This window comes from Passer domesticus, chromosome 17 (assembly GCF_036417665.1).
Source record: "Passer domesticus isolate bPasDom1 chromosome 17, bPasDom1.hap1, whole genome shotgun sequence".
Classification (NCBI taxonomy): Eukaryota; Metazoa; Chordata; class Aves; order Passeriformes; family Passeridae; genus Passer; species Passer domesticus.
Genome location: NC_087490.1, coordinates 3,568,144 through 3,594,908, shown reverse-complemented (window position 1 = coordinate 3,594,908; position 26,765 = coordinate 3,568,144). Strand labels below are relative to the sequence as shown.

General features: G+C 52.5%; 1 protein-coding gene and 1 long non-coding RNA gene across 15 annotated transcripts in view; one reads left to right on the top strand and one right to left on the bottom strand.

The window, feature by feature from the left end:
* MSI1 (musashi RNA binding protein 1) overlaps positions 1–26,765 on the bottom strand; it is a 74,029-nt gene that overhangs the window by 4,818 nt on the left and 42,446 nt on the right. For 4 of the 12 annotated variants that reach the window (XM_064392332.1, XM_064392333.1, XM_064392334.1 and 1 more), the window contains 10 exons: positions 24,856–24,896; positions 24,649–24,730; positions 24,451–24,535; positions 19,671–19,712; positions 17,924–18,016; positions 7,822–7,870; positions 5,741–5,823; positions 4,986–5,103; positions 3,378–3,458; positions 2,054–2,110 (listed from right to left, as the gene is read on the bottom strand). In XM_064392332.1, the coding sequence (XP_064248402.1) occupies positions 2,054–2,110; positions 3,378–3,458; positions 4,986–5,103; positions 5,741–5,823; positions 7,822–7,870; positions 17,924–18,016; positions 19,671–19,712; positions 24,451–24,535; positions 24,649–24,730; positions 24,856–24,896 (731 nt within the window). Of the gene's footprint in view, positions 1–2,053; positions 2,111–3,377; positions 3,459–4,985; positions 5,104–5,740; positions 5,824–7,821; positions 7,871–17,923; positions 18,017–19,670; positions 19,713–24,450; positions 24,536–24,648; positions 24,731–24,855; positions 24,897–25,156; positions 25,408–26,765 lie in introns of those variants that run through there. The other 8 variants (XM_064392336.1, XM_064392337.1, XM_064392338.1 and 5 more) reach the window with 4 other exon arrangements.
* Positions 10,520–15,784, top strand: LOC135282504 (uncharacterized). 3 transcript variants are annotated; one of them, XR_010348632.1, is made up of 5 exons: positions 10,521–10,711; positions 10,840–10,943; positions 11,326–12,463; positions 12,816–15,466; positions 15,542–15,784. It is a non-coding gene; the product is annotated as an uncharacterized LOC135282504 (long non-coding RNA). The 3 variants fall into 3 exon arrangements; XR_010348633.1 differs by having other exon boundaries at positions 10,524–10,711; positions 11,326–12,979; positions 15,367–15,466; XR_010348631.1 differs by having other exon boundaries at positions 10,520–10,711; positions 11,326–15,466.

The window sequence follows — 26,765 nt, the reverse complement described above, 5'->3', positions numbered from 1 at the left end:
ACTGTGATTCTGTTTAGAGCACCATAAAAAGAGGTCAGAACAAATCAATCGCGTAAAGGCTGAAACCCAGACTGGCTTAGGAGGGAATATTTAGTAGCAGGCACCAGCCTGTTTCAAGCAAACGTCACACGAGGCTTCTATCTGGGTTAGCCGCTCATTACAGGCCCTGGGCCAATGCAGGCATGCTGCTGCTTCACATCACCCCCAAAGATGCTGTTCTGGGAAAGAAAGGCTGCTGGCAGCCATACTCCTGCAAGTCCCCTACACATGAGTGAATGTGGTTTTACTGAGAAAGGAGGCAAGGTCATCTCAAAAGCTCCAGCTCTTTTTCCAAGAAAAATCCTCCTTGCCTTTGCAGTGTTATCTGCTGAGACACCAGGTTTGTGCTGCGGTGACAAAGCACCTGTGTGTGCATCCCTGCCTGCACCATCCCCTCCTCTCGGCTGCCCTGGCAGAGCTGTGAAGCACAGCCCGTGTGTGCTGCAGCCACTCGAGGGCACAAGGGCCCTGGAGGCAGGGCTCGCTGGGCTCTGCCCTCGCCAGGCCAGGGCCAGGGCCAGCTCCAGCTCCAGCCCGTACCCAGGAGCCGCAGCCGCGGCCCAGCCAAGCGCAGCGCCTGCTTAACAGGAGGCAAGCGGATGGGGAGGGAAGAATGCCACGATCCCCAGCTGGTGCTTCAGCAAGACACTCAGGACTGTAAGCTAAAGTGGCACCCAGCCAGGACAGCAGCATTAATAACTTCTTGTTGTGCAGAGCCCTGGTGCACCCCGGCCACCAGTGACAGCCAGGCCCCGAGTGAGTCACCTCTGCTAGGAAAAGGCAAAGGAGAGCCAGGGGTGGACATGAAGGGAAAAACTATTCTACCAAGTCACCAACGTTCCTCTACAAATGTGATGGCTTTTACAGAAAAACACACATGTAAATAAACAACTGGACACACATCTGCTTTGCTTGCCAAGCAGAAGGCTCAAAGGCGCTTATGCAGCTGCACACATGGTGTCAGGGAAGGGTTTTGTTATGAGGGAAATGGGATTTAGTTTTCCTCTACCTCCCTCAGGGAAATTTGTTCATTGGTGGCTGCCAACCTCAGCATCCTCACAAACAGAGTCCCTGAGGATTAACATAGTTTTGTGCCACAGAAACTCCCTTTCAAGCCTGTTGGTACTGCTAATTCCAGAAGAGCTTCCTAGGAAGGTTTTCCATACCCCTTTGCAGAGAGATTCAAACCCTGAAACAGGTGGGGGCAAGGAAGCACTGGGAAGGAGGAACACTATGGAAATCAAATGGCACACGGGGAGCAGGGTGCTACACAAAGCTGATTTTCTATGACAGATCATGGACAGGACAGAGCTGGGGAAAACATGGCCATGGAAGGGAGAGTAGACAGAAGGAACATCACGCAGGGAGAACACACTGCACACACCCCAGGGCCTGGGGATCTGGAGGGCATTTGCACTTTGAGGAAAGAAACTGAGAACAGTCCTCTACTCCCATTTTGTTCCACAGCTCCCTACAAGTACTGCAGGACTTTGCAAGGTCCCACCACACTCACTCCTACCTGGGAAGTCTGCGTGGGAGTAGTTGGGGAACTGCACCACTCAGAGCAGGAAAAGCATTCCTTTCAGCCTCTCCTTCCCAGAGAAACGGGATTAGAGTAACCAGGAGTGCATCCACACCCTCTCCCTCCTCCCAACACTCCAAATTTCATCCTCACAACAGCTCAGGTTAAAGCCATTTGTAGACCTGTTGAAATCACCCTGTTCTCTGCAGCTTCCATATCTGGTTTACATACATCCTGAGGCAAGGAGCTAAAAACAAGGCAAGGAGCAGGAAAGGACCTGCATGGCCCTCTTCAGAGGCAGTACACATGGCTCTGATTGCCTCTCCATCTTTCCATTCCCAGCTTTGGATGGAGCTTATCCAGATGAAAGAGGAAATAAGGCACATTTCCAGTCTAACTGCGCCAGGCTGTGGAGCAGCAACACCACTGAAACAGCACAAAGCCCCCTTCTCCCCTTCCAGCTTGTGAGTTTAGGAAATGAGTGGGACTGACCTGTGAGCTCAGGGAGGACGGGGGCACTCGGGAGAGGGGTCCGCTCTACACGGAACTCTAAAAACGAAATGCAAGACAGCTTAGGAACTCATCAAATGCCTGAGGGAGACCCCCAGAGACACAGCAGCCGGGGTCTGCTGGGGGAGCAGTCTGCAACCAGACTGCAACCAGGCAGTGTCTTCTTTAAACTGATTTATAACTGGTGCTGAAAGGTGCTGGACTCCTGCCCTGAAGGCTGAAAGGATCCATTTATTATTGGAATAAATGTGGCCAGGGCAGGGCGAGTTCAAGCTCACTGTGTAGCCTCAGGTCTGCCCTGGAGCACCACTCTGTGACCCGGCCAATCTGACCTCTCAGCCCCTCAGCAGCACGGCCAGTGGGTGCTCAGAATGTACCACACTCAGCCTGGCACAGGTTTACAATGAGGGATTTGAAGCCACTACAGCTAGATTCATGGAGAGCTTCCAGACAGCCAGGAGGCAACAGCAACTTTCAGCCAGTCAGCCTGGGCTCACCTCAGACAAAGAGGAAACTTTCCATTCCCAGCCCTTAATATCAAAATTTCATATATCAACCATCATACTGAGGGATGGAGTAAGGCAGGGATGCTCAGAGTTGCCACAACTCTAGAAAATAGCAATAGTAATAGCACAATGTGTCCCTTAAGTGTGCTCTGCCTCATTCCCCGGCCTGGCAGAGAGCAGGAGGGGAGGCCCCACAGCTCTGAGCAGCTGCAGCACAGCAGGTTCCAGCCATTGATCGCTGAATCCAGGATCTCAGCACATGGCAGTGTTAGAAACCACCCAGTTTGCAGGGGATCTGCAGCCCCCTGGCCCAGCAGATGCTTTGTGAAGGCTGTGAGTGGTCCAGGCACTGTTCAGAACACAACTGCAGTGCTGCAGGCACCTGCCTTTTATGTGCCCAGGAGTTCCCTGGCACGTGGGGCTCAACATTCTGTGCTACTTTCAGAGTGGTGGCAACTCTGGTAAAGAGAGGCAGACACACACAAAGGCAGTGAGACAGGCAGAGCTGCAGGGCCCTTCTGTGTCACAGCAGCAGCCCTACGGAGGAGGCCAGCAGAAAGGATGTCAGAGCAGCCTTGGGCTCTTCCTGCCACTGCAGTGTGAGGATAATCCTAATGAAGGACAAGCTGCTCCCACCTATTCCAGGGCTTCTCCAATCCCCCTTCCACATCCATCTCCAATTTAAAGAAAGACCAAACAGGGGAAAGGATGAAAGGGGCAGAGCCTGGGTTATATAGATCATGCCAGGGGCTCCCATCACCTGAAGGCAGACCAAAGAACAGAGCAGGGTCTCCACTCACCAGGGAACTGGTAAGTGTAACCAGGTGCAATGCCAGTGTAACTTCGACTCGCGTAGGTGGCAGCTTGGAAGCCTGGATAACCTGGGGAAGAGAACAAGACTCCGTTACTGCATGCTGGCAAGGTCTGGCTGCTCACCAGCAGCAGGAGATCCTTTGGCATTAGGCAGCAGAAAGGGGTAACAGCAGAAGCCCCAGGAGAGCGCTGTGCAGAGAGCACAACACGTGTGAGCCTGCAGAGGAGTTTTAGCAGGCCCATTTAATTTTTCCCTGCTCCAAACATGTAAGGACACGGAGATTTCCTTCTCAAACTCACAGCTCTGCAGACTAAGGCTTTCTGATGCATCAGCTGGATTTACAGACAGGAGATCAGGGAGGAGGGGGCATTTGAATGGCTGAGTCACTTTTGCACTAGAAGGGGTGGTGAATGCAGATACAAAGAACATTTCTTCATGGTGCAGGAAGGAGCACAAGTCCTGCTCTTCCCCAGGAAGCTGACCACCTATAGGAACAAGTCTGTGAGAATGCAGGGCCTTGACTCACAGATGAGTATTTGATTTGAGATCTCTCAAGACAAGAGTCCGTGGATTTCCCAGTGACTCAGTTTGAGTCTTGCTGTTTTAAAATTCAGATGGCTTAGAAAAGGCAAAACCCAAAACTACAGGCTGGAGATTTATTTTCCTTCAATAAGTCAAGTGAAAACATTGGTGGAAAAATGCCCTTTTGGGGGTTTTGTTCAGTGACTAACTGCTACTGAGCAGGCTTAGCACCGAGAGCCAGGCTGAGTACACCCTGTCCAGCAACAGCAGCAATGATCCTGAGCAAACAGTGCTCTTGGGTCAGCTCAGTCCTGGCTCCAAGGAAAGTGAGAAGAGAGAGAAGCCAGGACCAGCACCCACACTGCAAGGATCATGCTGACTCTCAGACCTAGGCATGAGGTTTTGGGGTCCTGGAAGATAGGGCTACAAATTACTTTTGGTTTTAATTTTTTATTTTTTATCTGAATGCTTTTGTCTTGTGAGCATTGGTAGACATGAAACCCCATCCTGCTTGTCACCAGCTGCTCCTTAAAAGACAGTCCCATGATAAATGTATAGCTTTCCCTGCAATACCAGGTATTTACTGTACCTGAGAGGGAGGGAACAGAGTAAGACAACACTCAACCAGAACTTTAAGGGCATTTTAACAGTCTTTAAATGGCAGTGGGGACATCTACACAGACCACTGCTTCAAGTGGAAGCTTAGCAGCTCTTTAATCAACCAATTCATCAGAAAGCCTGTACAAGAGTGGGATGAGAGGCCTGGGTACAGATTACTCCACACTCAGCTCTGCAGTTACATCCTATTGCACATGAAGGAATCGCTGCCCACGTGCCAGGGCACTGCGGGACCGTGGGGGAGCTGCCGGGGGGCAGAACCGGCCCGGCTGCCGCAGGGCAGCGGTGGCACGTTTGCAGTTTCTGCCGGTGCCACCAGAGGGCAAGTTGCGATCGCGAACAGGCCCCGGCGGCCCCGCACGGGGAGCGCTGCCCTTGGCCGCCCCCGGAATAAAGCCCTAAGCTGCGGCCTGGCACGGCCGGGAGCGGGGGAGCAGAGCTGGCCGGGGCTTACCCAGCATGCCGATCCCCAGCATGAAGGCATCCATCCCGTAAGGCATGACTCGGGACCGCCCTCGTGCAGAGCCCGTTGGGGACATCACCTCCTTCGGCTGAGCTTTTTTACACTCCACCTGCCACAGGAAAGGAAGGATCAGGCTCGCCTGTCACAGGCTGGATCACAGACTGGCCCAGGACACAGCCAGAGCACAGGCAGGGCAGGCAGGGCTGCCTGCGTGACAGCACGTCCCAGCTCCAGCCACCTCTGTCAGCCCTCTCTGCTGCCCTTCTCTGGCATCACTGTGCCCAGCCCACACGGTGCCAGCCTTCCCTCTTGCTCTGCAGCCACCACAGGCAATGGGGAGCTCCAACACTGCTCTTCCTCCTCGTGGTGTTGCCCTTGATGTTCTACCTGATCCTGCACCAGAGCTCAAAGCTTAATTTTCCTCATTTCTGAATAAAGGTAAAACCTGCTCCCTCCCAGGCCACTACAAGGTTTTGTGTAACTTCAAAAACTCCAAGCACAGTACAATTCCTTTTTTAGTTTAGCTGTCCTCCTTGAGAACTCAGTATTTTGTTTGCTCACCCCCATAAGGTGAATTTCTTCCCCAGACTGAGTGCTGTGATTTTTGGGAAAAGACTCAATCTGATTCCCCACTGCAGAGAAGATGCATCAGGACCAAAGTGCCTCACACCCTGCCTCTGTACCACTGCCCAGCTCCCTCCCACACCTCTGTCCCTGCTCCCCCAGGTTCTGCCCCAGACACTCACCATTTTGTTGTTGATCTCATGGAAGTGGATTTCACATACTTTTTCCACAATGTCTTCACTTTCAAATGTGACAAACCCAAACCCTGAAGAAAAAGCAAAACTCCCTGATCAGGTCAGACCTCTCACAGTTTGAACCCTCTACTCACAGCCCTTTACTGGCAGGAGAAAAGGAGAGTACAATCAGCCCTTTCGAAAACAGCTGTCACTCAGCTTCTCTCTCCAGCAAATTCTACTTTTATGCACAAGAACAGGACTGTCCTCTTACAGATTCTCCTCTCCTACTCATCCGTACTTCCCACCCGCTCTGAACCCAATTGGTCTCAAACCCAGGTTTGTTGTTTTTCGAGTTTTTTTTAAACTTTGCTATTTGCAAGGCAAACCACATGACTGGTAACACTGAGGAGGATCTGGGCAGATGCTCACACAAAGAACCGGTGGGGAAACCAACAGCTGCTTGCCTGGACATCACCACCCTCACTAGACGCACCCCACCAGCAGGAACACCCTGCAGCCCCCTGGCAGGCACTGGCCATAGAGCCTGTGTGAGCAGGCACAGATCAGCAGTGCAGCTGCACACAGCGAGGCAGATACAGGCACAGTGATTTGCAGAGTCTCACCAAAGTAAGGTTTGTATCTGGGGTAAGACAGGACAGCGTGTTCCTGGCCCCTGGCCCACGCTCGCACCTCCTTTCTCTCACCAACCCCTTTGCTGACAGTTTTGGCAAAGCCCAGCTCGGGTGGGCAGACTGAACTCCTCTAAGCTGACTGCAACCGTTTCCGGAGAGCTGCGGCAGGTGGGAGGATGTCTTAAAGCTTGCTGTGCAAGCAAGCTGGGATTAAGCAGAACTTTCCGCTTTCCAGAGCTGGCCAATTCCATGGCACTGTGAAATAACATTCAAAAGCAGACGGGAATCCACTGCCCAGAACCCCACCTTTTCTCCACACTGCCAGAAACATCTGGCTATAAACTCCTCCATCTGTCTGTGCCCAGGTAGATTCACACCACTCACCTCAACACCCATAAGCAGAGGAGCTCAGGAATTCAGGAGAAAAATGTCAAAAGCAGTCCTGAGCCCCATCAGACCCCCACCAGGTCTGGTGTGCCCTGGGCTGAGCCCCTGATTGTTGACACAGTGGCTGGCAGCTCTCCCTGCTGCCTCCCAAAATGCCCAACAGCTCTAATTGGACCAGTGACTGACAGGCACCCATGGAGGAACAGGGGTTAACACTTCTTCCCTTTCCAGATGAAGCTGGAACAACATCCTAGGACTGCTGAGGCCTGGCAGTCAGAGTAGATTTAATGGCTTTAGAAAAAAGTAAAAATCTGAAGGGCACAGAGTGCAGCAAGAGCAGAAGGGAGAGTTCCCTCGCTGCTCTGGGGGCAGGAGTGCTTGGAAGTGCTTCAAACAACACACAGGAAAGCAGCCAGCACAGGGCTGTTCCTGACCCTGACTGGGAAGAGGCTGAAGCTAAGTTTGCAGGTCAAGTTGTTGCCATTAAATCTCTGAGTTGGATGCAAGTGTCAAGCCCTGCCACACCACCAGGCAGTCAGTCTGAGGACTGACCAGGAAGGCAGGGACACCCATGGATGGGCTGGGTTGGTATAGAACAAATAGTACAGCCTTGCTCCCATCCTGTAACCAGACTCCACCAGCAGGACTTGGGTAAGAAAAGGTGACCTGGGAGCACAAGTGGGCTCCAGGCCGAGGAAGGGGCGAGAAGCAGGCACTCTTCAGGCTCTCGTGTCAGCTTTCCCAGAGCTCAGATTACTCGGGACAAGGTAAGACACACACTGCAGGCTGGAGCCACGGAGGTGAGCATGCAGAGGAGGGGGCCGTCTCCTCTCACATATCTGCAACTCAACGAGTTTACAGCACAGGAAACGCACTGGACAAAAGCTCTCTGTGCTGTGAGGGCCACTGGTAAAAGATGCAGATGCAAAAGAATGGGGCGACTGCAGGCAAGATAGAGAGCAGCTGCGACCCGTGTCTCCTGCTGCTGGGATACCGACCCCTCCCCAGGCAAGGCAGGATGCAAATCCTCTGCAGTAACCTCTCCCAGGGCCAGAAGACAGCTCTCACCTCGGTGTCGGTTGGTTGTCTTGTCAAACATCAGCATGGCATCATCCACCTGCGAAGAGAATGGCTGCACTCAGACTATTATTGCTGCAACAAGCATCCTCCAACAAAATTGTTCAGAGCTTCCCTGGCTTTCCCAAACCTGAGGGGATCAAGATGAGACATCCTGTCCCCAAGAAGGAAGCAGGGTGTGCACATGTATGCAGTACACATAAGCTATCACACCAGGCACTTCCTCAAGCCACAGCCAGCATGGTCCTGGTCCCCCCACCAGCCCGGGGCAGGTGCTGCTGTGCTGAGCCCCCTCGGCCCAGCCCCTGGCAGCAAAGCAACCCCGATTGTTTGCCTGCAGCTCCAGCCGGGGGCCAAGGAGCAGGGAGGGCATTGTTCCCAAATCCCGGCCTCAAAGGAGAGGAGAATCAAAGGGGGGCAGAGAAGCAAAGCTGGAGAGGGGAGAGGAATAAGGGGCCTCCCAGCGGTGGGGGAAGCGGAGGCCTCAGACAACAGAGCCTGCCTGGGAAAGCTGGGAAGCGCCCCCACCCCCACCCCATGAGGAGCCTTTCCTCTAAGTGAGGTTTCCCACTGCTGGAGGCTGTAATTAGAGCAAATTTACTGCAAGGCCTGAGCAGGGCTGCCTTCCCGGGGGGAGGGGCGGCCGGATCCCATCCCCCAGCCGGCCTGGGGCTGCTCTCCTCCCCAGCACATCACCGCCTGGTGCCACTTTTCCCCCCATCTTCCCGCGGGTGTTGCCTTGCAGAGCCACATCCACTCTGCAGGTCAGCCCGAGCAGGGTTAAAAAATACACTTCAATCCCCTTCGTGTAAGCCCCAGTGTAAACCTGTCCCACTGACCCATCCCTCCTCTAATACCACTGCCTTAATCCGATTATGAAACTGGACGTGCAAGTGCTCAGGGGAGGTGGCAGCAGTCTCCGGCCAGCAGCTGCCCTGGCCCTCCTCCTCCTCCATGTGAGGCAGCCGCTCCCTGAGCAGCAAGCCCTGCACGCCCCAAACTCCACAGGATTACTCCCTTGCCTCGCCCCAGGAAGAATCTGCATTGCTGCCTCCTCCTGAACAGTCACTGGAGAGGGCAGAGCGCTGCCCTGGCACAGGCAGCCATGGAGAAGCTTTGCCCATGGAGACCCCACAACCCCAGTCAGGAGGGGGAGAGGCTCCTACTCTCAGGCCCCCAGGACACCCAGCTCCACCCCAGGCCCAGGTGGATGGAAGGAGCCCTTACAATTCCAGTATCATCATAAGCAGACAGATCATATTTGATGCCCTTGGCATTGTCTAACACGTCCACTCCAGGTGACAACAGACAACCTGGCTCCTGCTCATCTCACACACTTACCATCCTGGCTCAGCCTCCCTCAGCCAAGTAAACAAACACCTGAGAAACATGCCAAGCATCCAGCCTGGAGCCACAGGGGACATAAGCCTTGACACAGACCCGAAGCAACTCCTCAGCAGCTTCCCAGTGCACACAGTTAAGGAGATGGGCTGAGGGTAGCTCCTCATGCTGTCATTCCCCATCACCACTTGCTCCCACATCTGCACCATTTCCCTTCATGGTACAGCACAACTGTGATGTGCTGGAGGGAAACTCGACATGTCTTAAGAAAAGTTCAACAGGTTTTATTGTCTGGTTTTCCTCATTTTAAAATCTAGATCCATTTCCCCCATCCAGTTCACAAAAAGGCTGGAGAAACAGGTGTTCTCCTCCCCAGTAAACACCGGGAGAAAGCTGTGTCAAAGGCACTCTGAGGCAGTGCCACTTCTAGCTCAGGTAGCTGGAGACCACAAACCCATCACAATGAGAGCTGGGCGTGAGGGAAAAAACCAAACCAGTGTCAGTGAGCACAGGCCCACTGCTGGCTTACTCTGCCTGACCAGCCCTCCTCTCTGCAGAGCCTGGGAAGCAGGAGCAACTGCAAGTGGCAGAGCCCACTGCACTTCCACACAAACTCCTGGCACAGCAATATCCCAGGCAATGGCTGGGCACTGCCACAGCGCTCAAGCACTCAGAGAAAGAAGATGTGCAACCACTTCATCCCACAGCATGCTGTGAGGAGAGCTGCAGCCTTCCTCCTTCTGTGCTTTTTCTGATGGCTCTGCTTTGAGATGTCCACCCAGCACTCCAAAATGTACTTGCCTTGCAAAGACATATTTATTGTAACACATGTACTCTATTTGAAAGCTGTTTCCTTCTAAAAACTAAATCTTATACAGTACATAAGTACGCGCGTGTATATATATATATAGGTGTATATGCGCACAACTCCAGGGCTTCAATTCTGTGTATGGCTGTAACTGATATATTTTATTGCCATTAAAACCTACACATGACCATCTTTATGTCTCCTTTCAAGGCAGCCTGTGGGCTGAGTTGGGTGGTCTCAGCATACACCTGTGAGTAAAGCAGGGCCCAGATCCCCCCTGACCCTTGCTACAGGGGACACACACGAGTCTCATCCCATGGATAACGTGCGCAGAGCCCACTCTGAGGCACCACACCCCGCACCCACCCGAGCCCTGCCTGCACCGGCTCTGGAGCCGCCCCCCGCCGTGCGTGGGCAGCTATTGTGGTGGCGAACACCGCCGTGCCCCCACCCCCGCTCCTCGCTCCCGCCGCCCCGCGCCGGGCCCTTCCCGGCCGGGCCCCAACAAAGGCGGCCGCCGGCGGGGCCGTCGCGATGGCAACGCGGCCGCCATGGCAGCTGCGGCCCGGATTAGCGCTCACAAAGCCGCCCCGCCGCGCTCCGCGCCCGCGGCCTGCCCGGCCTCCGGAGACACCCAACGGGGCCTCCGGCACCCAGCACGGGCGAACCGGCATTCCCGAGGGATTCATCACCTCGCTCCAGCCCGCGGCTCTGTGCAGGGACACATTCCAGGTCGCTGCAAGCCCGGTCCAGCCTGGCCTTGAAGCTGCCCCGAGATGGGGCAGCCACAGGGTCTCTGGGCCTGTGCCACGGGGGAAGAACTTCATCCTGAGATCCAATGTAAACCTATTCTCTTCCAGTTTGAAGCCATTCCCCCATGTCCTGTAAATGATCACCCCCAAGATCCTGGTACCTTGAGCTAGAGGAATCAAGACAGGATGACTTGGTGCCCCCTGCTTTCTAGGTCCTAAATGTTCCTATGCCTTCCCTAAATAAGAAGGGAAAAAAAAAAGAGGAGTGATTTTTTGCATGCTTTCTGTTGGGGCTAAAATATATTTTTCAAAAGCATCTATCCTAATTTAAAGACCTTAAGTGGTGGCAAATCTGAGATACACTCAGGCTTGTGGCCTGAGGGTGACATACAAACCTTCATGCAAAAGCCATCCAGCAGCCTGGACTCCCCTGTCCTCACAAGCAAAGCATGATCTGCCCCTGAAGCCAACATCCAAACTGAGCTTGCCACTGCATTCTCAACAATTGACTAAAACTCACCCCTTGAACCCTGGCACCTTGAGCTTGAGGGATCGAGACAGGATGACTTGGTGCTCTGGCTCTCTCCTCTCTAGATCCTAAGTGTTCCTGTGCCTTCCCTGGACAGGCAGGAGGAAAGAGGAGCAATGTTTGTCCTGCCAGGTGCTAATAAACTGTGAGGCTACTTGGAAGAAAAGTGAACAGAGTTCACTCAGAGAAAGCCCTTTCCTCAGAGGATAAGTCCCCCAAATAAATGCTTTAAAAGGAGTTCGTTTTCACACAGTCCCAATGCAATTCTAGAAGTACCACTACACACAAATTACTAGGAAAATGTCTGTCTGAAAAAAACGTTTTCTGAGATGAGGATACCATGACTGCAGCTTCAGCACCTCTCACTTAAAGGTGCCATAATCACAAATGATGCATCCAGCCTTGGCCAAAATATCTGAGGATTTTCAGAAGTTTAATTCCACTCTAATATCTTTCAATTTTCCTGCTTCATTCTTAGTTATCTGCCATGGGGGAAGCCAATGACATCTTCATGCAGATTTAATAAAATAATAATTTTCAATACCAGTTTGATAGGAAATGTTGGATGCACTTTCACAAAGGTAGATTTTGAAAGTTTTAAATATTCAAGCAGAGGGTTTGTGGAGATGGACATCTTCCACCTGAACTGCAAATAAAAATATCTGAGCTGGTCCTAGAAGGAATCACAGCAACATTTTTGTAGTAAAGTTTGGCAGAAAAATACTAACTGTTGAGACAGCTTCCATGTGGAAAATAGAAACCAAACTATCTAGAAACCAGTCAGCCATCCTGTCAAGAGACAGACAGCATTAACAGCCCTGTGAGGGTCTCCCAGCTGCACAAACAGGACAGGCCAGTTCCAGGGAGGAGGATGCATGGACAAAGAGCCTGGCTCCAGGGAGCAGGTGGGCTGTGCCATTAGGACCCTTCTTAGCCCACTCTGCAGACCCACTCACAGAACCCTGGGAGTGAGACTTGGCCAAGGGGACAGAGCCTGCTCCGTGCCACAGGAGAGCAGAACAGCCTGTCCAGGTGTCCTTGCCCGCTCTCACACAGGCAAATATCAGATGAACCCCAGAAGACCTGAGTGACCATTAGTGCCAGAGTGGTTTTGGCTGTGTGCCTACCAGATGCGGAGCACAGAGAACCCTTTGTTCCAGAGGCATTGTTACCACAGGCCAAACTGCTACTGCCACAAGAGAGGTGATCAGATTCCCCTTCTCCTCCCCTCCCCATCTGTTCATGGCAACCATGTTATGTGTGAGAATTTACATAAATTGCCCTCTGATCTGTGGAAGAAAATCCAAAATCCAGTTTGGAAATCCACAGCAGGTTGACAAGTAGCTTTGATCCCTGAAATTTCCAGAGAGAGGCAGATTAAGGATTAATTAATTAACATTCTCCCAATCCAAAGTGAGGAAAATCATGGCCACTGTAAGCACAGAAACAAGTCTTCCTTAAAGACATATGCCATCAGTATCTGAAGGTTTTCCCATTAGTTGGCAGGGAAAACTCATTTCATACACCTAAGTCAACCACTCCATTCTTCTGGCAGGAGTACATGAGCATGCATTTATGACAGACTACAGACCTCATCTGATCCAGCACCTCAGATACTGTGATCTTCCCTCATCACAACAGTAACAGCCATCACCCCAGTGAGACCTCAGGACCTCTCAGGTCCACAATTTGGATGGAGTATTAGATGGCAGCCTAAAGGTCAGAACCCTCTCAGACCCCAGATCTTTTTTCTTGCTAGCTTCCAGGGTATTTTTAGAGAGGAGATCTCTCTCTCCCTGGGCAAGAGCTGCCTCACAGAGAGGCCAAGCTTTCATGACCGACTCATCCACACACAATTACCTCAGGCCCAGTGAGAGATGCAGACTGGTTTTAAGCACTTTCCAAGCACCCTTGGTGCTGCAACTGATTAGTGAGTCATGCAAAGACGTCACTGTGAATGTATTTCCTGCACTGCAGCTTCACCAAATATAAAAGCACACAACAAAACCATGAGTTCAAAAACCTGATTTGGGTGCAGGCCCCCACTTCTTCCAGGATCTCTGCACTTCTAGTTTCTGTTAAGATAGCTTCTCTCCTGATGACAAACAAAAGACCAGCTGCATCAAGTTAGAGCATAGCTCTGCCTTGCCCAAAATCTCCCAAGATACCAACCAACAGACAATTCTGGAAGAACATAAAGATAAGGTAAGGATATTACCACAGAGCCCAGAACACTACATCCCCATCCAAGCTATTTGTGATTTGGAGATTTTCTGAATTCAAAGGGGTGTCTGTGTATGTTAAAAGACCTTCCATGAATTTACCCAATCATTTTGGAGCCTATGTAAATTTTAGCAACAATATCCTGCGGCAAAGATTTCACAGTGTAGATATGCTCCATGATAAAATTACTTTATTTGTTCTAAGCTTCCTCCAATCTTGCAATTTATATGACTTTCTCTACCACAAAACTTCATCAGACTAACTCTTGCATTAGAAAGATGATCTGAGTTTTTTCAGTTTTGATTTGAAACAAATAACCTTGCTGACAAGATCAGAGACCCAACAGTCCACAGAAATTACTCTGATGGACAACTCCTTTTCCTCCCCAAAAATAATACAGAACAACATGTTCCCACAGGTCGAAGTAGCAAAGGAGGAAGCTGCAACTTGAGCTCCTCTGGCATTCTCATACATGTTGAACTAGACAGAAGACTAGCTGTGCCTGAGGTGGTAGATGCAAGACACCTTCCTCCTCTCTTTCTGTGGCAGGTTTCAGTGAGGGTGGTAGCCTGAATCTAGAGAAGCTGTTGAAATAATTCCTTTTGCTGTCTAAACATCTTCAACACTATCCAACTTAAGCCAAACTACTTGGCTACACATACTGTGAATGAAAGTCTTTCCAGGACTTCTGTCCTACAGTTGAAAAAATAATCTCCTTTAGAAAGCATGTGCGTGGCCTGAGCTGGATCTCAGAGAGACTCAAGTTCTGGAACCAGAGAGGTGTTTTCTAGAGATCCCGCTATGCTCAAAGCCCTCGCAGCTGCACCTGACAAACCACAGCCAGCTTGAGATCACTTGTCAGCCTCTCTCTCTCTGTACTAAAAAAAAAAAAAAAAACAAAACCCAAAAAACCAACACCTTTGTATTTTCTTTCTCAGGAAAACAGCGGCCCATATATTTTAGTCAGAGTTTTGGAAAGGAAAAAACCCAAAAGTGATTCATCTTTGAAGCAGAGACACACTGTATTTGGGATCCTCTTTGAAGCTTCACCTTTTGTGCCTGTTAAAACCAAGTTTTGATATGAAGAACTGGGGTGTCAGTCTCTCCCTTTCTTGCTTTATCACTAAGTAATAGTCATGGATTTCCTTTTCAGTCATTTTCACCTTTTTTTTTGCCACTTCCATTTTACAAAGGTGAGAGAAGGTTTTGGACACAACGAGCAAAGAAAACAAAACAAAACAAAAATAAGAGAATAAGCAGAAATGTCAAAATGGAAAAATCACATTTGTGACTTTTGTCTAATGAAATAGAAAACTATTTCCTTTGCAGCACAACTAAACTTCCATTTTTTCCCTGCTAATGGACGTAGGAGGTGTGCTGCCTCTGACCCGAGATGCACCGACACCAACCACCTTGGCAGACTTGTGAGCTGCAGTTCACGGATTTGAACTGGAGAGAACATTATGATAATCTAATTTGACCTCATCTGTTCTGCAGGCCATAGCACTTCCTCTTGTAATTCCTTCAGCATGTACATGCTTTCTATCTGGGCTAAAATATATTTTTCAAAAGCATCTATCCTAATTTGAAGACCTTAAGTGGTGGCAAATCTGAGACACACTCAGGCTTGTGGCCTGAGGGTGACATAAAAACCTTCATGCAAAAGCCATACAGCAGCCTGGACTCCCCTGTCCTCACAAGCAAAGCACGATCTCCCCCTGAAGCCAACATCCAAACTGAGCTTGCCACTGCATTCTCAACAACTGACTAAAACTCACCCCTGGAACCCCGGCACCTTGAGCTTGAGGGATCGAGACAGGATGACTTGGTGCTCTGGCTCTCTCCTCTCTAGATCCTAAGTGTCCTGTGCCTTCCCTGGACAGGCAGGAGGAAAGAGGAGCAATGTTTGTCCTGCCATGTCCTAGGCAACTGTGGGGCCACTTCAAAGAGAAGGGAATTGTTACAAAGCTCTTTCCTAATAAGGTAAGTCCCCTAAAGAAATGCTTTAAAAGAGCATCCTTAGCAGTTCCTTTTTACACAGTCCTGATACAGTTCCAGATGCAGTGCTGGACCCAAATGAATTGGAAACTCTTAATGAAAAAAAACATTTTCTGGGATGAGGATACCATGACTGAAGCTTCAGCACCTCTCACTTAAAGATGCCATAAATCCAAGAGATGAAGACCACTCGTGGTGCCTAGGACCCCCATAAAGACAGGATTCTAGGAGACTTCTGAAACCTGGGAGGCCCCAGCACATCATAAAGAGCCACCAAAAGAGACTGTGCATCAAAATCATGTTTTCCATGAAGGCAACAGGCTTAGCCCTACAAACCATCCAATGGCACATTCAGAGCTCAGAACTCCAGAGGTGAAGGCCACAAGGCTTTCCTCTGAAATGCACTTTTCCACTGATCCCACCTATCAGCCATATCAAGCTATCTACTGTAGAGAATCTCTCAGGAAACAATTTTCCTGGCCATGGGTGAATTATTTGAGGCTTAGTCTGGAAGATGGTTACAGGCCAGGAACGATGCTCTACACAAGAGCTCTGAAGAGTCTCTCATCTGAAGTGAACAGATGAGTCAGAAAATTGCCCTGAAAATGACAAGTCAACCTGACCAGCCCCATGGGAACTCCCCAGAGCTAAGGGGACAACTGCTTCAGCCTCACACAGACTTGAAGCTCTGCATGTTGCCCAGGACACTGGTTCTTCAGAAATGAATCACTGTGCAGAACTCTCCCTCCTGCCCACTCCAGGAAAAAGTCTCACACAACCAGTCCTTGCCAGTCACCTGACATCAGAACACCTCTCAGCACACAACCATTAAACAAGAGAAACATAACAGCACCCCAAAAGAGCTAGAAAGGACTGCTCAGACTAGAGCAGCTGTAACTGCCTGTAAACTGAGTGCCCTGTGACATGCTCCTTTGAATTAGCAAGGATACAGTCAAGGTTAAAAGGGGATTATGCCAAAGACAATTTGTTTTCCTATCAAACACATCCATCAGCAGCAGAGGAGAACTTGCAAGTCAAACAGCCTTCAGCCTGCACAGACACATGAACACCACCACTTTTAGTGGTGGCACCCTTGAGGATACCATGTAAAAGCTCTTGAGGACACAACAGAGTTTGCCTATTTCTTCTAGAAAATGAAACCAGAGAGCTACCATCTGGCAAACATGAGGATATCCAACCACTTTCTCTTAGAAGTGAACACAGTCCCACTTTGCACACCAGGACATGCAAATTTGGCTTCAGAAGCTGAACAAAGGTTCTGAGCAGATACTTGTCCCAAACTTTATACCCAAAAGTTTCAGCAATATGGCAAATCTGGTTACAAAACTCCTTTTCTTTTAATTAATTAGTGTGCCTTAGCATGACATCACCCTTTTGCAGGAAATTTCAAAAGAAAATTTATACCAAGACTTCATGCCACCCTGCAGCTTCCATGGCACTGCCCTCCATGACCATCATTCTATCAGCAACATTCTAGCTGGGTCACCAGTCACCAAACCATGCTCTTCCCTCCTAACTGGGCAGGAAGGTTCCAAGAGCTGCAGAATCCAACATTTCCTGCCCCAAAGAGCAAACATGCACAACTCCACTGAACAACAGTGAAACAGTCACAATGTCCTGCCCACAGAGGTGACCACGCTCGGCACTTGGGTACGATGACCCCCTTCAGCTCCTAATCCCATTAAAAATCTTGGGATCCTTCAGTCTAATCCTGCTGATATCACTCCTGGAGATGCTGACAACCTCTGCAGCTGAAAGGTCACAACTGAGCTCCCTTCAATCCTCAGATTCAGTCCAGTCTCACAATTCACACACCTCTCTGTCATGGACCATGGCACAAGTGACTTCCAGCCACAGGAGCCCTTTCCTGAGGCACCACCAGCCACAGAAGAGCCAGACCATCACAGGAGACAGCCTTAGTGCCAAACTTTAGTCAACTACACAAAACTTACACCACTACTTGCCCAAGACTCAGCAGAAGTTTCAGGACCAAAAGCCTTATTTTTAATAAAGGATTATTGAAAAATAAACCACAAGGTTTTGAGTTAGAAACAGGCCAAAATCAGAGGTTTGATAAAGCAGCCACTCTGTTAGGAGTGTCTACAAACCTTCCTCCAGCGTTTGAACAAACTGCAAATCTGTGAGCCACAAGAGGCTTTGGACAGGGAAAAATTTCCCATAGCTGAGGTCCTAGCAACTCTGGGAACAAGGATAAACTCTGTTTCAAATCACCACAGGGCAGGAGTCACTGGCTGTAGCCCCTACAAGGACATTACAGCCAGCCAGCATCTGTAACTGACCTTTAATCTACTTAACCCTTGCAAAAGACTCAAGCTTCTAATCCCGCCCCCACAAAAGTTCAGAAAACCCCTTTTGCCCCAGAAGCAACAGCTTTGATCCAACATCACTCAGGAGACTTACCTTCCCGAACTGCTCGAAGTATTGTTTCACATCCTCCACAGTAGTGTTCACAGACAGACCACCCACAAATATCTTCTTCGTTCGGGTCACCATCTGGAAAAGGGAAGGACAGGAATTCACCAAATAAACCCAGAGCGAGCAGAGAACGAGACTCAAAAGGCCACTAACTCCCCTCTGCTGCTGGGAAGAGCTTTTCCCTTTGCTGCAGCTGAGCTTCCAACTTCTTGAAGCCCCTGGCCAAACACAGCTGGTAGATGTGTAATCCCACAGCAGATTCCTGCTCTTGTCTTCACAGAGCCCACCACACGTGCCAGCACCCAGCCACCACCTCCTCATCAGACAATTACCAGCCTCTTCCCTCACCAACCTGCCACCACTCCCTTGGCACTGTGATACCACCCCAAATGTGTGGGGCACAGCTGTCCCTTCCCCAGCCCTGCCACTGTGCACAGCCAGCTTCTTCCAGGCAATCCCAGGGGTACCTGCTCTGTTCCCAGAGTGGCAGGAAGCCTGCCATGACAGGCAGGTTCCCCAGGCTTTGCCCTTCCACCCCATAAACTGCACAGCCTTCCACTCTGAAATGGAATAAGCCTCACTTCACTATCATTCTCCAGTCACTTAAATGGAGCCCCGTCAACACCCAGTTAAATCACTTTTGCCTCTGCAAGAAGGTAAAGACAAGATCCCTCTGCCACTTGTCACTGACACAGCTGGGACAAGGAAGAAAACTAACTACCCTGAGAGGGGCCATGGCTGCCAGGCTGAGGCACACCGACATCCTTTGAACCAGCTCTCCAGCTGCATCCTCCCCTTAGCTGCTTGGCTACACCCCTGCTCTCAGAGGAACACATGGTCCTAATTACCCCAAGGAGCATAGGGCTAATCCGCAGCAATTCCCTGCCTTGGAGAGCAGCCCGTTCTAACACTAAAGCACCTTCTGTCACCAAACTGCTTAATGGAATTAACCCAATTCCTACCATGTGCTTCCTGGCTCCAGTTACTTGGGATACCTGCTCACCAATTGTTCTCAGTGCCTGAACCCCTTACTTCCCTCCCAGCACCAGTCTCCTCTTTCCCCTCTGCTTCTCCACACAGCTTCTCCCCAGCTTTCACCCCTAACAGCACTTGGAACACAGACTATAAACTTTAAAACTCACATCCAAGAGCCAAGTTAAAGGAAGACCCAAAGTCTAAAGGCAAGTTTCCAGTGTGCTGCTGGCTATAAGTTTTTAGCTACACACTTGGAAAAAGTTCCTGCCACTGTGCATTTTAATGCCAGAGCCTCTTGTAGGTAAGATCCAACACCAAACTCCTTTTGCCTTTTCCAGTGCTGAAGCACACAAGGGCATTTCACAAAGTGAAATCCTTCTCACTTTCCCTGCCATACACCTATTCATCACACACAGGTGCACACACGACACTCTTCTACCTGTGTCTCATCACAGCATGGAGCTGTTCCATATCTCCAAAGGCCTGGAACTTCCAACCATTGTCTGCAGCCTCAGAAGGCCTAAGGTCACCCTGGGCAGCATTTAATCCACCAGCTCTATCTAGTGCATCCAGAAGTACAACCAAGGGGCCTCCCGATTGCTTCAGGGCCATGCACACTCCCAGCACTGCGCTCCAGGTGAGTCCTGAGCATCCCCAGCAGCAACTCTGTTGCATGCATTGCCACCTTGCACAGAAGGACAAGTTCACCACCACAAATTTTGCCCTTTGTGACACAAGGGCTGCCCACAGTGCTTACCTTGGGCTGTGCTCGGCGAGGGAACGCTACCTTCGGGTCAATCTGAAAGAGATGTGGGGAAGAACAGGTGAACACACTTTTCCTGCCTATTTACAGACACAGGGTTTCCTCCATGTGTGCAGCTGTCTCTGCCCATGTGGCACCTTGCTAAAAACCCAAAGAATCCACCTGAGGTGCATAAAATGAAGCTGGCTGCAGACATCTTTCCCTCTTAGTAAGGTGTAACCCAGGGAGACTACAAGTCCCAGCATGCAGTGGTCCATCTCCAGCTGAGCGCTGGGCAGATGCACTGAGAGTCCATCACATGCTGGGATTAACAGGCTGGGCTGCACCCTCCCGCTTGGCCAGCCCCCGGGTGCCTTGCATCACCAGCCTCATATTAAAAGTGATTCCTTTTGCCTTTTTTGCTCTCACCCTTCACTCTTCCTACAAGTACAGAGTTCATCTGGGTAGTAACAAGACAGAAAAGAAGCAGCACAAAATCCCCAAACATTTCATCCCTTCAAACACAGACTGAAGAGCAGACAAAAAGAAGCAATAAAAGAGCAGACAGGATGGCACAAATTAACCCGAGGAGCCCAGGCCAGCCGGCTGCAGAGGCTGCGGCCGCAGGGATCGTGCTGCCCCTCTCCCCAGGCCGCGCTGCACACAAAGCCGTGATGCCTCCCTCCCTCCCTCCTCCCTCCCTCCGCGGGCTCAGCCTCCATTGTGCCTGTTCAGCTTCCCTATAAACCTGCTGCTGGCCGGAGCAGCCGGGCCCGCGCCGCCATCCAGGTGCCGCGTGTTCTGCCGGGCTCGGCACGGACGGGCGCGTGCCTGCATCGGCCTCACACCACCACAAAAGCTGGGACAACACTAATGCAGCTGCAAGCCAAACGCCCACAAAGCCTTCTCTCCTCCTCAGCCACCACTTCTTTCTTTATAGCCTAATTTTACAGCAACTCCTGTAAAGTTACATCACATCGGGGAAGATCCAGACCTACAAATCAGCTTATAAAGACCTGTGGTAAAGGCAGGTTTGGCTCATCCCCACACTTGGACAGGCTGCAGCTGGGAGGGCAGCCTGGAGCATTGTCCCATCAGCTCAGCAGCTCCAACAGCCCAAAAGGAAGCTGTGTTTCTCCAGCTCCTCTGGCTGCTTTGTTCAGCTTTCCAGCCTGGCTGCCCTCCCGTCCCGCATCCTTTTACTTGTCTCACAGCCCCGGAGCTCGGCCCCCCTGTGCCCTTCCACCAGCTCCTCTCCCTGCCTTCCCCACCTCCATCCTGACTCACAGCTTACAACATAAATAAACTCAGCACGTAGGTAAACACGGGCAAAACTGAAGAGCACAAATAAATTCAAAAATAAACCTTGCTCCCCAAGCTCCATGCACCAGCAGATTAGCATACCCTCCAGTGCCTCCCTGGGGCATCGGAACCATCCAGGCCCTCCCTTCCCCAGGCACACCCCCCCTCCCCACTGCTTCCTGGCTAGTGCAGACACCCACAGCGAATTCTGAGGACAGGGGACGGCAGGAGACCAGGAGGTTGATGGCAGATAATAAGCAAAAACAATAATCTACTGTCTTTTACTTCTCAGCCAGTGTCATTCAGCTCCTGCCAATAAGATGCTTTCATACTCAGCAATGCTAAGCTCAGCCTCATTTTCTCATTACCCTGAGTGTGATCAACTGGGCAGAGATAACGTGTCCTCCTGGCTGGAGAGAGCAGGCAGTCATTTCACAAATTCTTCTGCACAACCAGCTATTGTTGCAGGTAGAGGGAGGCTGGGGTGACTGATTGCAGGCACAGCCCTGGGAACATGCAGAGGGGAGCGAGTTCGGTGCCGGACTCAAGTTACTCAAACTGGACTGCTCCTTGGCTGCTGGAGTCTCTCCTAATTAAAGCAAAGGCACTGGTACCTTATTCTCTCATTTCTGGTGTTAAAACAAATAGCCCTGGAGGAATTGTGTTTCAGTGTCACCCACTGACGTAATGGATCCTTTTTACAAACCCAGATAGAAATCTGCTAAGAGCATTCAGAACTGCTCAGATTGTATCCAAAAAACAAAACCCCAGATCAGGCTGCAGTGAATGGAAGTCACCTGAGCTGAAACTGCTTCCAGTTCACCCCACAAGACTTTGGTATTGAGGAATCCCACTGAAGTTGCAGGTGTACCAACAGGCCAGCCAGGTCCTTAGTAATGCTCTTCAGGCCACCCCCAGCCCCATTTCACAGCTCAGGTCATAACTGCCGTGTTAGCCTAGCTGGTATCAGTGTCCCAAAGCACAGAGAAGGCTGGGAAGGACCTGCGAGACATCAGGTCCCGGTTTGTTCTTTCATTTGTACCTCTGTCTCTACCTCTGCCCTGCACTGCCGGGGAGCTGCAGATCACTCCCTCCACCACAAAATTCAAACCCAGCAAAAACTCAACAACGGCAACAAAGAAACGAGGGGATGACCCAGCACTGCCAAGTGCTCTTCCCAGAGCGTGTAAAGAAGCAGCTCAAGGCAGCGGCCAGCTGCAGCTTTACAAAGTCACGCAAATCTTTCACCTTGAGACTGTAAAGCCAATTCTCATATCAAGTATTTTCAAAAATAACCCTGTAGTCTGCTATCTAGCTAACAAACAAAGAGGAGTCTGAAAAGAACAAGGCTGCCCCAAAGAATTGGGACAACCGCCTTCATTAGGGTAGGAAGAATCAGAAGACAATGAAGCAACAAGTTGAGCAGACACTGTCTATCAGATGGTCTTTGCCAGGAGACACCAAGCCCCATGAGAAGGCTGTCCTTACAGGACACCAGGCTTTTTCCTGCAAAGTTTTATGAAACTCTAAATTAAGATTTAGATCAGTTTGTGTCATTTAACCCATGATTCACAGCAAAGCCTTTCACCTCAGCAGGGAAAAGGCATAGGGAGCTTCCATATGATCCCGTAAGATCAACCTCTCACAAGGCTAAACACCCCAAAACATCTGACCCAGCTGAAAACTGCACTAAACAAAAAATAAGAATGAGGGGGGAAGAGGACCAAAGTTCCTAACAAAGAAGGTTGTGGCGAAACTGTCCCCATTCTCTGTGGCGTGCGGCGGGCCGAGCAGAGCAGATGCAGCAGGGAATTTCAATGGCTGGCCGGTCCCCGCACGCCACCAGGCCCTTCTGTTCTCCTGCAGCGCCCGCCGGCCCTCCCTGCCCGCGTGGGAGGGCTGCCCCGTGGGCTGCACCATGGGCTGCACCGGGGGCTGCACCGGGGGCTGCAGAGCGCCTTCGCGCAGCCGGCAGCGGCGGCTTGGGGAGAAGAATGGACAACGTGGATTTCAGCTCGCTCCCAGCTCTGAAACACTCCAGGATTAGTGCTACAACCAACATCCATCACTTGCCTTTTCATGAGGGGTCTATGCCAGCCCACAGCCTCAAGACAGGACTAGCTGATCAGACACTGTGTTTACAAAGGCTAATGAAAAAAAAAAAGAAAAAGAAAACCCTGGGCCCTTCTCAAAAGATATTACTATAAACCCCCCCTCAGAACAAAATTCACTTCACATCACTACTGGAAGGAGGAGGGCTGGGAGTCCTTGGGACCCAGCCTCAGCCAGGAGGGCTGGGGTGGGTTTAACCAGGAGCTCCCGTGAGGAGGAAGGACCTGTGCACATCAAAGGGAGCGATCCAGGCAGTTAAACAGGAACAGACATAAATCTTGCTGCAACTCATGCCGTAAACCCTAAGAAAGAGGGTCTCGCTCTCCCGCCCTCTCCTTCTGCCAAGATAAAGACTAGGACGCCTGGGCCACGCACTGCAAGAAATAAAACTCTGCAGTTGGACTCCTCAGCAGCCCCTGCCTGGAGCCAGAACATGCCCCCCTCACCATGCCACCCCCCTGCAGCCCCCGCCACTCCCCCCATCCCTACCCTCACCTTCACCCCAGGGCAGCAATAAGGAAAAGGAATTCAGGGGAAGGCAAGTCACTGAAACTAAAGAGAAGGGACCTCCCACTCAGACATCTCACCCCCACCCCTCAAAACAGTCTGCACTTCTCCTGAGCACCACAGATTCACAAGGCAGGACCCACCACCTTACGCCACTAGCTCAATGAGCCACCAAATCCTTCTGCTGGCCCAGCCAGGGATCCTCATCACCCAAACTTGCAGAGTGAGAGCTGGAGCAGCAGCCGCTCCAAGAAGCTGGTGGTAGCCCACATGGGCAGATACTGGCCACACTTGGAGACAATAAAGTCCTGAACCCCTATGACCAATACAAAAACTTCACCTGGGGAAACCACAAGAGAGTCTCTGGGGTGCACAGAATGAGGGCTCTCTGCCGGGAAGGGGGGATGCACAGGCCACCATGGCCAGGGAAGCAGGGCCTGGGCGCTGGGAACAGCACCCCTGAGGAGGGATCAGTGCTCAGCAGCACACAGGATGAAAGGGCGGCTTCCCTCTCTCCGAACGCAGCCACGTCTTATTTCCCGGGGCAAATCCTCATCCCAAACGTGTTCAGGAGTCCCAGCTTCGAGAGGGCTACAGTCACTGCCCGGATGGGCCTTGCAACCAACAAGCGAGAAGAAAACCATCACCAGGATGCACAGACCCACACCAGGAATCGGCACACGGTGAGCCCTGTGCTCGGGAGGCAGCTAGGCTACCCGCCGGCAAGCGGGACAGAGAAGGGAACGATCGATCCGTATCAGGAATCAATAGTTTACAACCTCTAACTGGAAATCAAACACTACAATCGACGGCTGCTCCGAGCACAGCCGTTCCGCCGGTAAATGCACCCCTGAGATGAGAGAAGTCATCTCACCGTCTTGGAGTCCAGTTCATGTCTGGATTGGGCCAGGACCTTGTCGACGCCAGCCTGGTCCATGAACGTGACGAACCCGAAGCCCCTGAGCCCCGCAGCCCGGGCAGAAGAGGGGATGCGGAGAGAAGAGAGAAAGTTGGTTAAAGTGGCGGTCGGGCCGCGGCGGGGGCGAAGGGAGGCGCGGGCCCGGCCTCTCACCTGGATCTCTTTGTCAGCGGGTCCCGCATCACCAGGCACTCCTTCACCTCGCCGAACTGGCTGAAGTACTCCCGCAAGCCCTCTGCAAGTACAGCACCCACCGTGGGTGTCCCGTCCCGTCCCGGCCTCGCCGCACCCCCCCCGGGCTCAGCCCCAGCTCCGCCACCCCCGGCCCCGGCGGCAGGTGCGGGGCCCCGCGACGCTCACCTTGCGTGGTCTGCCAGCTCAGTCCCCCGATGAACATTTTGCTGCGGGAGGAAGGGGAGAGCCGTGAGCGGGGCCGCGCCGGGGGGCCGCGGCACCCCGCGGGGGTGGCGGCAGCGGCGGCGGGGCCGCGCGGGGAGGGGAGGGCGCGGATCGGCCATGTTGGCAGCGGCACCGCCGCCGCCGCTGCCTCCGCCGCCGCCGCGCCTGCCCGGGCCGGGCGGCCGGGGCCGGGGGAGGGGGCTGCCGCGGCCGGGCCGGGGGGGGCGCTGGGGGTGGCCGGTGGCCGCCGCTGCGGAGGTACCAGGGGTCGTGCGGGGAGTCCGGGGAGGCGAGGCCGGGCTGGCTGCCGTCTGTCTCCATTCGGACCTCTTCTCCCTGCGAGGAGCGGCGCCGCACTCCCGGGGCAGATGAGCGCTGGAAAAGGGGCCGGACGGACAGGCCATGCTGCCCCCTCCCCCGACCCCTCTCCGCCGGGCGGGGAGGGAGCGAGGGAGGAGGGCCCGGCGGGCACAACCTGCCCGGCTCCTCCCACCCCCGCCGGCCCGCCGGCCGCCCGGCGCATAAAACCCGCCGGCGGCACCGGGGCCGAGTGCCGGGAGCCGCGCCCGCACCGCGCCGGGGGAGAGCGCCCGACCCCGGGCTCGGCGGCGGCAGGAGCAGCCCGGAGCCCGCAGCCGCTTTGTCCCTGGCCGCGCCGCCCGCACCTGCCCCGGGGCAGCGGACAAAGGGCGACGGAGCCAGGCCCGGCCCGGTGCGCTCGGGCTCGCTGCGGCGGACCCCGGAGACCCTGGCCCTGTTCCTCACGGTGCTTCGCCGCCGCCGAGGGCGCTTCGAGGTCGGGACCAGGACTGCCCTGCTCACCCCGGGATCCCGACCGGGCAGCGGGGAGTCGAGGCGCCTTCTCGGAGCCCTGGTATCTCCGTGTCCCTTGGCAGCCCACGGGGACCCTGCAGGGGTCAGGGGCTCCCCGGCCTCGCCGCTTGCTGCCCCGCACGGCAGTGCCCAGGCTGCAGGACCCGGGGCAGAGCTGCTGCTGGGCACCGCCGAGCCCCGCAGCACCAGGTATGCAGAGCCCAGCCGCTCCTCTCTGCCCGCGGCTCACTGGGAAGGGGGTAGCCTGGTCCCCAAGGCACCGCGCAGTTTCTCACTCATTCAGGCTGACAGACCCGTGCCGAGCTCCATTGGAGTTCCACTGCCACACAAGTTCATTCACATGCTGCTTCTCGAGCAGGTCTGTGCACCCCGCCTCTGCTCTTGGGCAACTCAGCCCGGGTGGCTGGAGGAGCTCAGCAAGGAGCAAATGAAAGACCTGTGAAGCTGGAGTCAAGAGGAGAGCTGAAACTTTGCCTGACTGTACCAAGCAGCTCTGGGAGAAGGCACTTGTTTGCATCTGTGGCATATCAGAACACAGCAGTCCTCAAAACCTCTGGTGACAGTGCTGTGACCCCTTCTCATGTCAAGAGGGTATCACTAGATTCCAGGCATATGCTACTGTGATGCCAAATACTTCCCACAGGCATCCCTGGCTCTGCTCCTTCCAGCATGTGTTCCCCCCTGTACCCTCTCACTGCCTAAAGCAAGGTATTGACAGCTCAGGTCAGTGCCATCCTCATTTGACCTTTCTTCCCCCTCTCTCATGACTGTTCTTCCACATCCCAGTACACATCCTCTCCTTGGAGAGGAACCACTACACCTTTGTTATAACAATACTTTGCAACAGTATCTTTGTCACATGGGCTGCAACTCTGAGTTAAATCCATCCTCTGACCCCTAGCTCTGCCACCGCTCACCCACCCCATTTCCTGAGCTGGTTCAGGATCCTGTCCTGTGCCCTAGCCCTGTGCTTGGGCACAGCAACACACTCAACGCCAGAGCTTTAGTAGCTGCCCCTGGGAGCTGTGCAGCATCCC